At 32.9% G+C, this 18,334-nt stretch overlaps 1 protein-coding gene across 7 annotated transcripts in view; it reads left to right on the forward strand.

Moving 5' to 3' along the window:
- KIDINS220 (kinase D interacting substrate 220) overlaps positions 1 to 18,334 on the forward strand; it is a 148,569-nt gene that overhangs the window by 119,942 nt on the left and 10,293 nt on the right. For 4 of the 7 annotated variants that reach the window (XM_003339645.4, XM_056813333.1, XM_001381185.4 and 1 more), the window contains one exon: positions 16,278 to 16,409. In XM_003339645.4, the coding sequence (XP_003339693.1) occupies positions 16,278 to 16,409 (132 nt within the window). Of the gene's footprint in view, positions 1 to 2,299; positions 2,333 to 16,277; positions 16,410 to 18,334 lie in introns of all 7 variants that reach the window. The other 3 variants (XM_056813332.1, XM_007476167.3, XM_007476168.3) reach the window with 2 other exon arrangements.

Genomic DNA, 18,334 nt, shown 5'->3' on the forward strand with positions numbered 1-18,334 from the left:
CTTTAGTAATACAATAGTACAGGGAGTCCAAACCAGGTGTGTCTCTCTGGAATTAGATGATAACAGTTCGGGGAGAGGTTTCAGAAATAGTTCCAAGGCTAACTCCATAGAATGGCTTAGCAGAATGAGTCAGAAACTCCAAGGTTTAGCTGATTAGTCTGCTGAGCAAAATGTTTCATAAACTTGGGGGTGACTTATCTCAGGGATTGCCAAGGCTAGAATGAGATGAACCACTGGTTTCCATAGTTACTGACTCACTGAGTTCATTCTTGATCATTTTCCAAGATTGCTAGCTTTTCAAACTATTCTATGTCCTTATTGATTAGTGGGTCTTAATGGCAATTTTCTTTAACCACCTAGAATATTTGGATAGCTAGGGAACTCAAGTAGATCAAGATAATTTGTGCATTCATTTTCACATTTCAAACAAGTAGGAAGTATGAAATGACTGAAGTTGAGGAATTATCTACATATTCCTATTTCCAGTACTGGCTTAAAATATCCTAACCTGATTTTAAATTATTTTTTGTCCTTATTACTGTTTTTGCTGAGGAAAAAGACGATAAAGAAGCCTTGGGTAAGGAGCAAAGGGAATTCGAAACTTCTTAGAAAGCCTGTTCAGTGTAGCCACTCATATTGTCTACTACTTAACAGTACTTATCAATTTCTGAGTCAATTTGAAAAATAAAATGATTCAGAAAGTCTTCAGAGAATAACCCCTCCTCATTTTTTGCTCTGTTAGAATCAAACAAACAAAAGGTTAAACTTTTTATAAAGTAATTTTTTAAGGTAATTTATCCCCTACTTGAAAGTTATTGTATTGCATTCCAACTTAGAACTAAAAAAAAAAAAATCAAGCTATCATCCTTAAGTGTATCATTAGAATCCTTTAATGGAAAGGTTTTGAGCATATAGCAACAATATATACATACACATGTACATATGTGGGCATACACATATTCGTTTTGGTCCCTATGTAATTATGTCTGTCAAAAACTTTAATGATTTTCAAAAGATTATCTTGAAAACAAACTTTATAAATGTTGTGTTAAATAAAACCTATCTTTTAGACTATCTACCTTAGTATCTGTGATTTTGTTTTGAAGTAGCAAAACTACATTTTCTTTTTTCCATTTTTTAACCCTTTCTCTTAGAATTGATACAAAGTGTAATTCCAAGGCAGAAGAATGATAATAGGTAGGCAATTGGAGTTAAGTGACTTGCCTAGGGTCACAGAGCTAGAAAGTGTCTGAGGCCAGATTTGAGTCCAGAACATCCTGTCTTTGAGCCTGCCTGTCTATCCAATGAGCCTTACCTAAGCTGTATTTTCTTACATTATTTGCACTAATTGTTTGGTGTGTGTGTGTGTGTGTGTGTGTGTGTGTGTGTGTGTGTGTGTGTGTGTGTGTGTGTGTGTGTGTGTGTGTTTTAATGAGTTGGCTCCTTATAACAAGTAATGTCTGTTTCAGATAGGATTTTATTCTTAAAATGTTCCGGGTCAGTTGCCCTCACAATTTTATATAGTTCAGTGACTTCAATCTTGGCCACTTCAAGACAGACATATGAAGTTAGTGGAATCATACTACTTGGATATAGGAAATTGGCTTTAATGAGTTAGTGTTATCAATTAATTTGATATATTAACAGCAATACAAATTGTTTTAGATATCTAATACAGTAAGAAATTATAATAATGATCATGTGATTTGGCTTGAATTCGAATTTTTAAAACCTGCATTGCTATATAAGCTATTTAAGAGTAGCATTTCATTGCTTCCTATGATTACTTTTTAGTTTTTTATTGAATGCTCTGAAGGTTTTTCTTTAAAGTGTCATGGTTTGATGTTATACCTCATATCCTATAAGCCTATTGTAAAATAGTACTTTCTTTAAAATTGGGCATGCTCTGTGGTATATAATTTTGAGTTAAATAATTTTACATTACATGTTAGCAAAATAATAGAACATGTTAATTGTCAAGTATAATTTGTCAGCCTCGAGAATTGTTCTTTGTTAATTTCAAAGTCTAGTTTAGTAAATACATTTAATAATTGGTAAATTCTGGAGTTTCATAGATTGGATTAATCTGAATTTCACTTAATACTAAATGTTTAAACCAGTATTTGGCAGTTTTATATATCTAATTATGATGTCCTATAATATACTGTTTTAGAGTCAGATTTTTTCTTTTTTCCAACAAAATGAATGCTACAAGTGTTAATATTTGTGCTGGTTATTACAAATATGTTTGATGTTTTCATCTTATTGTCTTTCATTCTGTTTTATTCCTTTCTTAAAGCAGTGTAAATCTGGGTTTAACAAACAGAGACAGGTACAGCAACTTTTTGTGAATTCTCATTCACTTACCTTATTAGAATTGTTTAGAAGCTATCCTCGGCACTTTCATGCTGGGCTGACAATACACTAACTCTCATTTAAATACTTTTTATTTAGCTTCAAAAGCTGCTTTTAGCTTTTTGCATGGCATAAATTTCTGGCTAGTGATTTCTAAATATATTTTTAAAGAAAATAAAGATAATACTGTGTCAAAACACAATTTGACACAAAATAAATTATTCCCAAAAGTAATGTAACTTTAAAAAAATATGTAATCCTTTAAAAGAAAATAGGTGCTGCTTTTATGAAAAACACTTTAAATTTGTGTACAATTTTTTGAAGTTTACATTTTAATTAGTAATTTTAACATGCTAATATTTTTTTTATTTAATCAGTTAAAATAATTTGTTCTTTACCACCAACGCCTGTTGAATTAAAATAAGAATACTTTTAAATTTTAGTCTTCCTATTTAAATAATCCATGAGTTCACTATGAAATGATGCATGTAGGCATTTTAAATTTGAAAATAATGGAAACACCCATTGAAAAAACTGAATTAGCTATAAGTTATAAGATTTTGTTTTTTTTTTCATTTTCTAAGATTTCCACCAGTATTATCATTTCTGTAGTATTTTAAGGTTTACAGAGGTCTTTCCTTATATAGCAAGCCCTGTGAGGTAAGTAATACAGAAAAGGAAACTGAGGCTAAACTAAAAAATTAAGGGACCTAACCTTTGTGTTTAAGAGCTAGTAAAGGTCCATTTTAATCAAAGCTATAGTTTCTCCAGTAGCAACGTATGACTCTGAAAGTTGGACTGTAAGAAAAACTGAGTACCACAGATTAGATTAGATGAGTTGAATTGTGCTGAAAAGATTTTGAGTGTTCTTTGGACAACAAGATCAAATTAGTCAATACTTAAATTAATTCAAATTATTTACAGAATGGCGAGATACTGAACCCAAAGCTTAAATATTTTAACCACATATTGGGACAGGATTCAATGGAAAAGACCCATATATTGGGGAAAATTGAATGCAAAAGAAAAAGGGAATGGCAGAGGATAAGAAGGATAGTGTCATGGAAAGAACAAACATGAACTTGACAGACCTCAAGAGATAGTGGTGGATAGGAGGGCCTGGCATGTTATAGAGTCATGAAGAATCAGACATGACTGAACAACAATAGTAACAAAGATATTGACACAGGATTTGAATTCAGATTGTTTAATTCCAAACTGTACTTGTTTACTATACCAAAAGTATATAGTATTATAGATTATTGCTATTTTTTAAGATCCATTTCAAGATAATCATGACCTGTAATGATTATTTTGAAAAGGTCCTTGAAGTTAAAATTAAAAAATAATGCAAACATTGATCCCAGTATTTTCAGATATGTCTTATAAATGAATTTGAAGTGAACAAATTTTAGTTGTTGATATGAATAAATTTTAAATACATTATATAAGTTGTTAAGAATTAGTGATTTTAAAACTTGAATAATAGAGTAGTTTCTTAAATAGCAAAGATAAAGTAATAATAATGTGGGGTTTTTAATATTTTCTTCCTTTTAATTAAAAAAAAAATTTTTTAACCCTTACCTTCTGTCTTGGAGTCAATACCATGTATTGGCTCCAAGGCAGAAGAGTGGTAAGGGTTAGGCAATGGGGGTCAAGTGACTTGCCCAGGGTCACACAGCTAGGAAGTGGCCGAGGCCAGATTTGAACCTAGGACCTCCCGTCTCTAGGGATGACTCTTAATCCACTGAGCTACCCAGCTGCCCCCTCTTCCTTTTAATTTTTAAAATTCTTTTGTAAAATATTTTATGTTCCTTAAAGTTTTTGCTACTTATCTAAAAAGCTTAATTTTAATAATTAGCTGAGAGATTTTGTTGTGACTTTGTAATTTTAAAAACATTAAGTTTATTCTTTTCATTTAACAACAATGTGCTTTATCTACCTGCAACTCCCTACTTTTTCCTCAATTAAAAAAAAAAAGATAAACAGAGATAAAACCCTTATAACAAATGTGGATGATCAACGAAAACTACCTGTATTAGCCATGTCTGATAAATATTTGTCTCATTCTGCACTGTAAGACCCTTCTCTGTCAAGAATGAGGTTAGCATGTTTCATCATCATTTCTTTGAAATTACCAATAGTCATTACATTGCATTAACCAAGTTCTTAAATTTTTCAAAGTTACTAGTCCTTACAGAATTCACTGTTTTCCAAGTTCTCCTCACTTCATTCTACATTAATTCATGCAAAGCTTCCTAAATTTCTCTGAAACCATCCTCTTCATTATTTCAATGGAACAATGGTGTTCTATGATGTTCACATATCATATTTGATTCAGCTTTTCCCCAGTTGATGGACATCTCTTAGTTACTAGTTTTTTTTTTTTTACATAACATAAAGAATCAAAACTATTTTGTGTGTATGGGTCCATTTCCTTTTTTCTTGGATCTCTTTAAGGATACAGGCATTGGAATAAGATTGTTGGGTTAAAGGGTATGCAAAGTTTAGTAACCTTTTGGATACAGTTTCCAGAATGACTGCATTATTGTCACTTTGTAATGTTATAATTAATTTTATCAGGATCCAGTATATGATGTAAACCTAAACAGTCCATAGAAAATAGAATTTGGGAATTACAGAATGCCATTAAAGGCACCCTGGCATTGAGGAAAGAATGCTGACTTCAGACAGAAGGGCTGAGTTTGAAATGCCATCTTTGATGTCTTCTGGTTTTGTGACCCTGTGCAAGTTACCCTTTCAACGCTTTAGGCGACTTTGTTTACTTTTAGTACAGAGATTCCATATTTCTAGAGGAAAATCCTCATAACTATGGTAGTGAAATCACAGATGCAGCCCCTACCCTCTATATAGAATATAAACTGGAAAAAAATCTTAGAGATCATCTAGTCAAGTCTTATTTTACAACCTAGGATCAAGATATACCTAGGAGCACATAGCTATTTAGTTACTGTCAATAACATCAGGACACAATCATATTTTATGTGCTAGAACTTTTTATTTGAAGTAATAATTATAAATCAGGTTTATTACTTTCACAATTTACATGATTTTATGTCCAGTCAACTAGTTTTTATTAAGCACTGGGGGTACAGGTAAAGGAAAAATAACAAGTACCTCTGCTCTCATTGAACTTGCAGTCTGATGGGAGACAATATGTTAACGACTGTGTTATTGTTACTTTTCATTCTTGTATGACTGTTCTTGACCCCATTTGGGGTTTTCTTGGCAAGAGTACCGGAATGGTTTGCCATTTCCTTCTTTAAATATTTTCAAATGAGGAAACTGAGGCACACAGGTTAAGTGATTTGCCCAGGATCATAGAGTTTAGAAGTGTCTGAGGTGGTATTTGAACTCAGGTCTTCCTGGCACCAGGCTGGGTACCTACCACTATGCCACCTACCTGTCCATGTTCACCTGTGTACAAATAGCATACATACAGGATAAATCTCAGAGGAAAGATATTAACATTAAGGAAGACTTTTTTTTTTTAATTTAAAGCACAGAGGAAAAAATTTTTTTAGTTCCAAATTCTCCCTCCATCACCTAATAAGAAGGCAAGAAAAATAAAACTTATTACAACTATGTATAGTCATGCAAAACAAATGTCCACATTAGCCATGTTTCTTTCCTATGCCCCCTACCCTGCTCCCCACCCCACCCCCACCAAAGAAAAAGAAAGAAAGAAATATGCTTTAGTCTGTACTTTGATCCATCATTTCTCTATCTGAAGGTGGATAGCATGCGTCTTGAGTCCTTTGAAATTATGGTAGGTCATTATTTTGATTAGAATTGCTAAGTCTTTCAGAGTTGATAATATTTATAATGTTATTATTATTGTCTTGATTTTGCTCAATTTATTGTTCATCAGTTCATACAGATCTTCCTAGGCTTTTCCAAAACTATACCCATCATTGTGTCCTATAGCACAATAGTACTCCATCACATTCATATATCATAACTTGTTCAACCATTCCCCAGGAAATGAGCATCCCCTCCATTTCTAACTCCTTGCTACTTCAAAAGAATTGCTATTAATATTTTTGTATGGACAATAAACATGAATCCTTTTGCTTTTAGTTTGATCTCTTCGACGTGTAGCCCTAGTAACTATCAGTTTGGTAGCTTTTTTGGGCATAGTTTCAAATTAATTTCCAGAATGGTGGGACTAGTTCATAGTCCCATTAACAGTGTAATATTTTGTTCTTTTTCTCCCTCTCATCTCTGCCTGCATTTGTCATTTTCCTTTTTTTTTGTCATTTTCATATGGCTATTAATAGCTTTGATTTCTTCCTCTGAAAAACTGCCGATTCCCTTTAACTATTTATCAGTTTGAGAATGGCTGTTATTCTAGTAAATTTCATTCATTTTCCTATATATTTTAGACATTGGACCTTTTTCAGAGAATTCATGTCAAAGAGTTTTTCTGTTTTACTGCTTTTCTTCTAATTTTACTTGCATTGATTTTGTTTTTGCAATATTTTAAAATATAATTAAAAAAATATCTATGTTACTTCCCATGAACCTCTCTGCCTCATCTCTGGTCATGGACACATCTTATATTTATAGATCTGACAGGTAATTTCTTTCCTGCTCCACTAATTTGCTTATAATATCATTTGTTATGTCTAAATCATGCACAAATTTTGTGTTTACTTTTGTAAGGGATGTGAGATATTGTTCTGTGCTTTATTTTTGCTAGCCTACTTTTCAATTTTCCCAGCATTATGTAGAATACTGGGATTTGGGGGGCTGATTAAACATTAGGATGTGTCTAATCTGTTTCACTGATACTTTTCTTTTTCTTACCTAGTATCAAAGTGTTTTGATGATCACAGCTTTGTAGGAATACTTTGTTATCACTTGGTACTGCTAGGTTCCCCTCTTTCCTATTTTTTTTTGTTGATTTCCTTGATATTCTTGACCTTTTGCTCTTCCAGATGAATTTTGTTATTATTTTTTATATCTCCATAAGGTAATTCTTTGGTAGTTTGATTGGCATGGTACTGAATAAGTAAATTAATTTGTATAGTACTGTCATTTGTATTATATTGGTTCATGAGCAATTAATATTTCCTCAGCTACTTAGACCTATCTTTGTACAAAGTGTTTTGTAATTGTGTTCATATAGCTCCTATATGTGTCTTGGCAGAAAGACTTTGTCTTTCTCACCCCTCCCCTTCCCTCCCCTCCTCTCCTCTCCACTCATTTCATAACCCTTACTTACCTCTTCTGTCTTAGAATCCATGCTATCAATTCTAAGATATAAGAGTCATAAGGGCTAGGTGATTGGGATTAAATGACTTGTCCAGGGTCATGTAGCTAGGAAATGTCTGTGATCAGATTTGGACCCAGAGTCTCCTAGCTCCAGGCTTGGTGCTCTATCCACTATGCTACCCAATTGCCCCACAGTCTCCAGTCGTTTTAAAGGGAATTTCTTTTTCTGTCTCTTCTTGCTGGATTTTGTTAATAATATTAAAAAATGCTAATAATTTTCACAGGTTTATCTTCTTTCCTACGACTTTGTTAAAGTTGTTAAATGTTTTGTAGTTTTTGTTTCTGAAATCATCATATAATTTGCAAAAAAAATGATAGTTTTGTTTCTTTATACTAAGTACATACTCAATTTTTTTTAAGTCTAGCTATTATTTCTAGTATAATCAATAGTAATGGTCATAGTGGGCATCCTCACTTCATTCCTGATTAGAAAGTTTACCTTATCCCCATTATCAGTAATACTTCCTATTGGTTTTAGATAGATATTAATCATTTTATGGAAAGCACCTATGCTTTCTAGTGTTTTCAACAGGAATGAACATTATATTTTGTGAAAAGGTTTTTCTACATATATTAAAATAATCAGGTATTTTTTGTTGTTTTTATTATCAATATGGTTCGTTATCTTTATAGGTTTTCCAATATTGAATGAGCCCTACATTCTTTTTTTAAAAATAAAATAAATATTTTTATGTAGAATATTTTTACACGGTTACATGATTCATGATGCCCCCCCCCCCCTTTTTCCCTGATTTTGGAACTAACAAGCAATTCCACTAGGTTATAGATGTATCATTGTTTAAAACCTATTTCCATGTTATTCATATTTGCAGTAGAATGATCTTTTAACATTAAAACCCTAATCATATCCATATCAAACTCTGTGATTGATCATAGGTTTTTCTACTGCATTTCTGCTCCCATAGTTCTTTCTCTGGATGTGGATAGTGTTCTTTCTCCTAAGTTCCTCTGGATTGTCCTGGATCATTGCATTACTGCTAGTAGAGAAGTCCATTACATTCCATTGTGCCACATTGTGTCAGTATCTCTGTACAGTGTTCTCCTGGTTCTTCTCCTTTCTCTGCATCAATTCCTGGGGGTCTTTCCAGTTCACATGGAATTCCTCCAGTTCATTATTCCTTTCATCACAATAGTATTCTGTCACTGTCAGATACCACAATTTGTTCAGCCATTCCCCAATTAATGGACACCCCCCCCCCCATTTTCCAGTTTTTTGCCACCACAAAGTGCAGCCATGAATATTTTTGTATAAGTATTTTCCTTATTACCTCTTTGGGGTTCAAACCCAGCAGTGGGATGTGAGCCCTACATTCTTATATACTATCAGTCTGGACATAGTGTATCTTTGTGATATATTGCTATAACTTCTTTGCTGCTATTTTTATTAAAAGTTTTGCATCAGTATTCATTAGGGAAATTGGTCTTTAGTTTTGCTCTCCCTAGTTTAGGTATCAAGGCCATATTTGGGTCCTAGAACGACTTTGATAGGAATTCTTTTTCATTTTCTTTGAACAATATACTATTGAAATTAATTGTTCTTTTAAAGATCTGGTAGAATTCACATTCATCTGTTTCTGTCATTTTTTGTAGGGAACTAATTTTTTGCTTCTTCAATTTCTTTTTCTGAGATAGGACTATTTAGGTATTCTATTTCCCTTTCTGTTAATCTGGACAATTTATGTTGTTGTAAATATTCATACGTTTAATTTAGATTGTCAGTTTTATTGGCATGTAGTTGGGCAAAATGGAACCCAAAAATTGCTTTTATTTCTTTTTCACTGAATGTAACTTTATCTTTATTTTATACTTGTAATTTGGATTTTTTAAAAGAAAATTATCCAATGGTTTTCTATTTTTTTAAACTTTTTTAGTTGATAAATTTTTATGATCTAATTGATGGTCAGTTTTTGTGAGGGTGCTATGCATAACTAAGAAATAGATATACTCCTTTCCATTCCCATTCAATATTCTTTAAAGATCTATCACCCAAAATTCTCTTCATTTTCTTAACTTCTTTCTAGGTAGTGCAGTAGATTGCAAGTTAGACCTAGAGTCAGGAAGACCTGATTTAATGCTTGCCTCAGAAACTAGTTGTGAGACCCTTGGACAAGTTACTTCACTTTTGTTTGCCTTGGTTTCCTCAGCTGTAACATAGAGAATGGCACCTATCTCCTATGGTTTTGTTCACAAGTCTTTAGCACAATGCCTGGCATATAGTAAATGTTATATAAGTGATAACTATTGTTGTTGTTATTTTTGTTCCTATTATTTTATGATTGGATTTATCAAGTGCTGAGAGGAATAAACTGAAGATTCTTCCCAATATAGTTTTGTTCTCTATTTCTCCCTGTAACTCTTCTAACTTTTCCTTTTAAGAATTTGGATATTAGGGGACAGCTGGGTAACTCATTGAATTGAGAGGCCATGCCTAGAAATAGGAGGTTCAAATCTGGTCTCAGACACTTCCTAGCTGTGTGACACTGGGCAAATCACTTAACCCCCATTACCTAGCCCTTACCACTCTTTTACTTTGCAAACAATACATACTGTTGATTCTCAGTTGGAAGGTAAGAGTTAAAAAAGAATTTGAATATTATGCCAATTTAATGCATGCACTTTAATATTATGCCTTTAAACAAAATATAGTTTCCCTGTTTTTCTCTTTAAATTAGATCAATTTTTGCTTTTGCTTTGTATGAAGTCATTGTTGTCTCCTGTCTTTTTTTCTACTATATCTGAAGCATAATTTGCTTCATCTTATTTTAACTCTGTGTGTACCTTTTTGTTTCAAATGAATTTATTGAAAACAACTTATTATTGGATTTTGATTTCTAATCCATTCTGCTCTCTTCTATTTTATAGGTGAGTTCATTCCATTCAGGTTCATATTTAAGATTGCTAAAAATGTATTTCCCTCTATCCTCTTTCTTCATCCTTTCCTTTTTTTACCCTGTCCCTTCCTTAGGATTCTGTTTTGATTTTGCATTGCCTCCTTTAATCCACCATCCTTATTTCTCCCAACCCTTCTCTACTTTTTATTAATCTTTTTTCTTCCTACTTCTCTGATAAGGTAAATGTACTCTATCCAACTATTTGTGTATGTTTCTTCTTTCCTCCTTGAATTAGTTCAGATGAGAGTGAGGTTCTGGTGTTCTTCCACTCTCCCACACACCCTTCCATTATATAAATTCTTCTTTTTTTATTCCATTTTTCAGTCTTTTGATATTATTGTCTCATGTAGTCAATAGCTTCTTTTTGTCTAATTCTCATTTTTAAGGAGTTATTTTCTTTAGCAATGTCATTAATTCCTTTACAAAGCTGTTAATTCTCTTTTCATAACTCTTCCAAAACTCATTTCCCCCCATTTCTTTCCATTTGTGCTTTTATTTGTTATTTTTTTAATCCCCTTTCTTTGTCCTTTTATTCCTCTCTTTAACTCTTAGGAATTCTTGCTGGGTTTATGTCAAATCTACCTTTTTCTTTGAGACTGCTCATATGTATTTTTAAGTTCTTTTCTTCTTTGCTGTTTATGTCTTGAGCCTCCTTTGTCACCACTGTAGCTCTGTAGTTGGATTAATTTTTTGGTTTCTTCATTCTTCCAGCCTACTTCATGATGAGTGTTGAGCTCTGCTTCCTTCAGGGGGATGGTATCTGAAGTTTCTGTTTTTTAATGTTCTTCAGCTGTTTCCATAACTCAGTCTTGGGGACTTCTCTACATGTTTTTGGTGCTTCCAAGTTGGTGAGATCTGGAGAAAAATTCCATTCCTTGACCTAGTCTGTACTCTGCAAGTTCCTGATCCAGGTTTGGATCTCTTATACTCTGTATGGTCAAGTTTGAGTAGACTGCTGCTTGTCTCATTCACTATTAGGGTACTGAGAATTCTGCAAGTTCAGAGTGACTGAGCTTCTTGGCTCCCCTTTGTTTTTGTTTCTTACCCTGATTATTCCACTAAAGGATTATATGTAATAAAGATTAGAATTGAGCCTTCTCCCTACTCTTCACCTCAGTCATACAGAGGTATTTTTGTAACTTGTTCTTTGCTTCCTAAACAACTGGTGTCCCTGTCACAGCTGCTTCTTTCTGTCCTGGAACTGGGTAATGAGTGACAAAGCTGTCAGCCAAGATTCTTTCCTTTTTCTCAGTATTGATTTAGGGATCTCTTGTGATCTCTTTCTGCCCTAGTGTTTCTGGCCTTGAACTTCATTTTCAGATCCCTTAGCATTTCTGTATACTTATTTCCATTACTGTGTCTTTACTCTTGGCTAGTCGCCATCCCAGTATCTACTGTCCTATATCCCTCTGGAATGGAAAAATGACTCACTATGGTTTTTCTCTTGGCTTTTCAGATTAGAATTTAGTTTAGTATATTTCCTAGATTGTTATAAAGATGTATCGGATGAGCTTGATAAAACTTCAAACTCTCTGCCTCTTCCAGAGGATGAACTGCCCAAAACTTGAAGGAAGCCAGAGAGGTTGGGAGGTAGAGATATGAGTAAGAGGAGGATTCTAAGTATAGAGGTCAGCTAATGAAAATGTTTTGAGTAGGGGGAAGAAATATGATATTCCAGAGAAAGAAAAGAAGGAAGGAAGGAAGGAAACAAATACACATTAAGTGCCTGCTGTATACCAAGCAAAATGCTAAGTGCTTACAAATATCTCACTTGAAATTCAACAACCCTGGGAGGTAAGTGCTATTATTACCCCTATTTTATACTTGAGGATACCAGATCAAAGGTTAAATGACTCATTCAGAGTTTTATAGCTAGAAGGAATCCAAGGTAGGTTTTGAACTCAGGTATTCTTATGTATTGGCCCCTCACTCTGTACCTCTTAGTTGCCTCATATGAAAGGGAGAAGAGGGGAGTAAAGTATTAGAAGGCTAGAAAAGTAGAAACAAGCTGGGTTATGAATGGCTTTGAAAGTCAACAAGATTTTTATATTTGATCTGTAAATAATAAGAAGCCATTGGGGTTTTTAAATAGAGGACTGGTATCATCAGATCTGTCTAAATGGAAGATCATTTTGACAGCTAAGTGGAAGATGAATTGAAGTAAGGCGAAAGTTGAGGAATGGAGACCAGTAAGTTGATTATTGCAATGAAGTGATAAAAGCTTATGGTCACATTGTCAGAGGAATGAAGGAAGAATATATGAGATATATGGAGTACAAGATGGCAGATTAGGTTCAGGAGTATGTGAGAGAGGGTGAAGAGTCCAGGATTGTAAGCCTTGATGACTAGGAGGAGAGTGATAACCTTGGCAGTAGTAGGAAAGTTAGAAAGAGGGAAACACTTGGGGATAGGAAAATAATTCAGTTTGGATATGTTGAGTTTATGGGATATCTAATTTGAGATGTCTAAAATGGAGTTGGAGATGTGAAACTGGAAGTCAGAGACATTAGGCCTGGACAAGTAAATTTGAGAATCATCTGCGTAGTAATACAGATGAAAACCATGGGAGTCAAGTAGAGAAGAGGGTCCAGGACAGAACTTTGGAATATCTCCACTGTTAAGTGAAGAGTCATCAAAGGAGATAGAGGAGAAGTTAGGAAAAAGGAGAACCAGGAAATAACATAACAACAAATAATAACAAACAAAATATCAAAAAGAAGATGGTGATCTACAGTGTAAAAGGCTTTAATTCTTAAATATTTCTTTGAAAATTTCTTGTGTCATAGAATTCTCTTCCTAGTCAAATTCATCAAGTGAAACATTTATCATATGATATTAACCTAAAGATAATGCTTGAGCCTAGTATCAATTTATTCCGTTTTTTTTTTTAAATAAAAATTACAAGGGCGGCTGGGTAGCTCAGTGGATTGAGAGCCAGTCCTAGAGATGGGAGGTCCTAGGTTCAAATCTGGCCTCAGACACATCCCAGCTGTGTGACCCTGGGCAAGTCACTTGACCCCCATTGCCTAGCCCTTACCACTCTTCTGCCTTGGAGCCAATACACAGTATTGACTCCAAGACGGAAGGTAACGGTTTTAAAAAAAAATAAAAATAAAAAATAAAAATTACATTTTTCTTAGCTTTTGAAAAGTATAACATTTATACCTGGAAGTTGGGCAGGTTGTTTAAAAAAAAAACCAAAACATTTCATACATTATTTTAAACTAGCCTAGAATAAAATTTTATACACATATTCAATTATATTCTAAGGAAAGAATAAATTAATCATAAGCGCATATTACCAATAGTGATGTGAAACTATTTCAGAAATGTCCAAGAAATTTGTGTGCTTATTGAGAAATAGGATTTTAATTTACTATAAAACCATGTTTATATAAATAAGTTGTTTTAAATAAGTTAGTGCTTATTTAGGGAAACTACTAACTTCAAATCAGCCAGAACGTACTAATTGCCTACAGTTGCATCTTTGAGGGAATTCATGGAACATTCTCATTCTGCAAAATCTTTGAGGATACACAGTTATTTTTCCCACATTCATCTACCTAAATTCAAGGGATTAGAACAATCATGTCTAAGGACTCTTTTTGAATATTTTCTTAAATTATATTTTAACCGTGATGATAGTTGTAATCATTTGTGACTGTAAATTTTTTTTTTTAAACTGAGCTTGTGCTTACCTATATTTTTTTACGGCTTTACTGCTTTCAGAGGATTTTTAGACTTAATTACTTCTTTATCTATTATAGACACTCATGCCTTTAAAATTCTGCTAATCGGTAGTATGCATATTGGTCCTTTACATAAAACTATATGTTATTCACTAGCAAATTTATTTTGAGTAGTACTTTTTATATTGTGACATTTTTTTCCTGGTGTTACAAAATTAAAACTCTGCTTCATGGTAAGAGAATAGAATACATTCCATAGATGTCCTTTCTGACCCAATAATCTACTTCTGGCTAACCAGATGAATAAAGTATTCCCTGGATGTAGCTTAGAAACTTAAATATATACTCCTGACTTTTACATAACTAGTAGCCTGGATGTACTAATGATTCCTCTGAAAGAACTGAACATTCAGTTGTATTTTGGAGCATTTATTACTAAATTATAGACTAATAATTATTGATTTAAAATCTAACTAAATGTAAAAATTTAATGGAGTCTAATATTTTTATGAGTAAGATGATTTTATGATCTGATTCTTTTTTGCCTTTTCACTGATATATTATCTATTCATATAATACATATTCATACTATACACAATAGCATTTTATATTGGAGACAAAATATCCAATAAAATATATATTGGAGATACAATTCTTTTAGAATTTACTTGATATTCAGTTACATCATTCATTTAAAATACAAAATATGAAAATAAATAATAAATTACTTATAATTTCATTGCAAAAATGCTGATTTTTTTTGTCATTCTAAAGTACCTGATCCCAACTCTTCTAGTATGCCATGATATATATTTTGCATGTTTTCTTTGTAATTATGTATTTTCAGATAAAATGAATATATTTTTCTTTGTTGTGTTCTACATCATGGGTTCCTCCTCTTTTTTCTGTCAGTGATAGAGTTGTCATTTTCCTGGAGTCTATGAAGGGGTCATTTAAATTCTATATGTGTGACTACATGGGTTACTTCAAATATGTTTATACATATACACAGGAATGCAGTGTGTGTAGAATAGGTGGTATACATTCAGAAAAGCAAATGTATATTATATATGTTTTAACTAGAGTTTACCATATTAATATGTTATATTAAACAACATTTTATAGTAGCCTCAGAGGTTGTAATTCAATTCATCATTTTTACTTGGAGGTAGATTTCTTAAATGACCTAGAATGGTCTTGGTTTCCACTAAATGTGATATAGGAAGTTCCCCCAGCCAGCTGATTTTTATAATGGTAAGTGCACTAGCTCAAGATGTTCCTTATTTTTTGCCTGTAGTGTTTACCATCTTTATCCTGATATAAAATTGATGGAGAGGAGAAGGAAAAGCAATATATCTGTCCCTGCTATTAAATAACTTGTAAATAAATCTTATTTTTGTCTTTTAAATAATATGATTAAGATTTTCCAATATGGTATCTTCAACTAATGATATAACTAAGAAGTAAATCTACTTTTCTTTTTCATGTTGGGCTATATCCATTGTTTCAAGGGAAATTTAAAATTTTACCACTATTCTTTAGCAACAAATTATTTATTTAAAATATAGAAGATACCAGATAATCTTCAGGGTTTTTGGTTTTGATTAAGGCAGTGTAAGGGTGCATTATAGAATTGAGGACCAGAGGAAAACACATGACATTTGCATTTGAGGGTAGTTTTTCCTTATAGTATTTCTAGACACTTTGGTTCTCTGTGTGAGCTCTCCCCTCTTATATCTTTTTTCCCTACTTTTTTTTCTTTTTCTTCAAATTTATCTCTTGAGTAAGACTCATTTAGGAAACACTTCCTATTGAGTTTGCTTGCTGGCCAATACCTCTTGTTTCCTTTTTTAAGAAATGGGTGATTTACTGAAGGTGCAGCTTTTCCATAGTGAGCAACACTTTGACAATCCAACATTTTAAAACAGTTTTGTACAATTTCTTTAGTAATATTTCCTTCCCATTTGATAAGTATAACATTAAAAATATTGTGTGTATATTTATATTTTTTTCCCCTCTCTAGGGAACAGCATCAGGTGCAGGAGTGGCAGTAATATTGAACTCAATGACTGTGGATGCTGTATGTGAGAAACTGAAACAAATAGAGGGGTTGGACCAGAATATGATACCTCAGTACTGTGCAACGATAAAGCAGGTGACATGTATATACGTGTGTGTATATGAATATTATATTAATATTTGTATAAGAAAAGAGGAAAGGAGATGGTATAAAGACAGTGAAGCCAATGAATTTAACTCTTACTAAAAAGTATACTCTCTCAGGAGCAAGAAAAGCCAGATTCTAAATGTGGTTCCATCCTTCTCATTATCCCAGGTTTTCTACCTTTTCCATTAATGTGTAAAATGGGCATATCTAAAAATAAAAAAGCTTAAAAAACTATTATTATATCCAAATAGCATTACCATCTAGATTTTTAGTTCTATTTTCAATCACAAACCCTATATTTTGTGTTCTTATTTTTCCCTTTTGACATTTATTAGTCTTAACTTAAATTATCAAAATGTGTCAGTTTTAATACATTTTTTAAATTGTTTTTAGGACATGTTAACTTCATGATTGTATAACTTCACTTAATTATTTTATTTTTATGTTATTTTTTTAACCTTTACCTTCCGTCATGGAATCAAATTGGCTCCAAAGCAGAACAGTAAGGGCTAGGCAATGGGGCTTAAGTGACTTGTCCAGGGTCACACAGCTGGGAAGTGCCTGAGGCCAGATTTGAATCCAGGACCTTCCATCTCTAGGCCTGGCTCTCAATCCACTGAGCTACCCAGCTGCCCCTCACTTAGTGATTTTAGGTTGACACAGTTAACCTGAGAGAATTAAATGTCCTTGTAGCCAGTATAATTATAATTTGATTAGCTACCATTAATTGGTCTTTAGTTTCTGCTAAGTCAAATAGCCATGCCTTTGTGTGGAAAGGCTTCACTTTGAATGATCACCTTGCAGGTGAGCACATTTCCAACTGGTTAAGTTATCTTAATCAAGAATATTTTCATTTTAAAAGTATCACTAGTAGTGAAAAACGAGTATTCCTCCTCTGAATCACAAAGCTCTGCTAGGTCCTATTGGAAAGCATTCGAATATAAGTTCTAGGTACAGACTATGAACTTGTGATTTCAAAATCATCCCAGACTTATCCACTGAATATGAAATTATATGTTTTTTAGCACAACAGCTCATGAAACAGATAATCATTAATATTATTGTGATACTGAAAAAAATATTAGAGCCAGAATTAAAGAAATATAAATATATACTGTAATAAGCCTCTCCATTCTTTAGCTGTCATTCCAACCCTTGTCCTTCCTCTTTTTTCCAACCTAATAATCATCCTTGGTTGGTCTCTGGTATGTCTTCAGCCCTTAAATTTTGAGGCAGGGATGAATTTTGTTTACCTCCTATTTGTTACAATTCCTGGAATGTTTCTTCTCTTGCTAATTTAAATGAAAATGGTTTGATAGCATAGACTTTTTTTACTGTGCTAGATGGTTTTTACTTAGCTTTCTCAGTTTCTCCATATCTCTCTAAGAGAAGAACCTGACTTTTTTGAGAAGAGAGATAAAGTGAACAGATTTTTTTTTTAAATCAGAAGACTCATTTTCTTCCACCAAACTATTCCTCTGACCTTTGAAATTAGAATCTGTGTAACACCTATTTTAAAATTAGAGTTTGACTGACTCGTTTAGTAACCTTTACTGTTTTGTTTGGTTTTTTAAGTTATAGCCAGGCCTTTGGCACAGACTTTTTTTTATACATTTAAAGGATCCATACTTCCTCTTCAAAACCTTCAAACAGGGCATCAAAAACCTTCAAACAGAGATAGAATGTAGCATCTCCACAAATGAGATGATCTACCCTATCATTTCTTATTATATTTGAGAAATCATGAAATAAACTTTTCCCTTATTCTTGAGCAAATTCATGAAAGAAAAAAAGACTTTATTAAGTGCTTACTATGTGCAAAGTATTTTGGTAAGTGTTAGTTGGCAACTTACAAATAGAAATGTAGAGACAGTTTCTTCTCTCAGAAAGCTCATATTCTAATGGAAGAGACA

This window comes from Monodelphis domestica, chromosome 1 (assembly GCF_027887165.1).
Source record: "Monodelphis domestica isolate mMonDom1 chromosome 1, mMonDom1.pri, whole genome shotgun sequence".
NCBI classification, from domain to species: Eukaryota; Metazoa; Chordata; class Mammalia; order Didelphimorphia; family Didelphidae; genus Monodelphis; species Monodelphis domestica.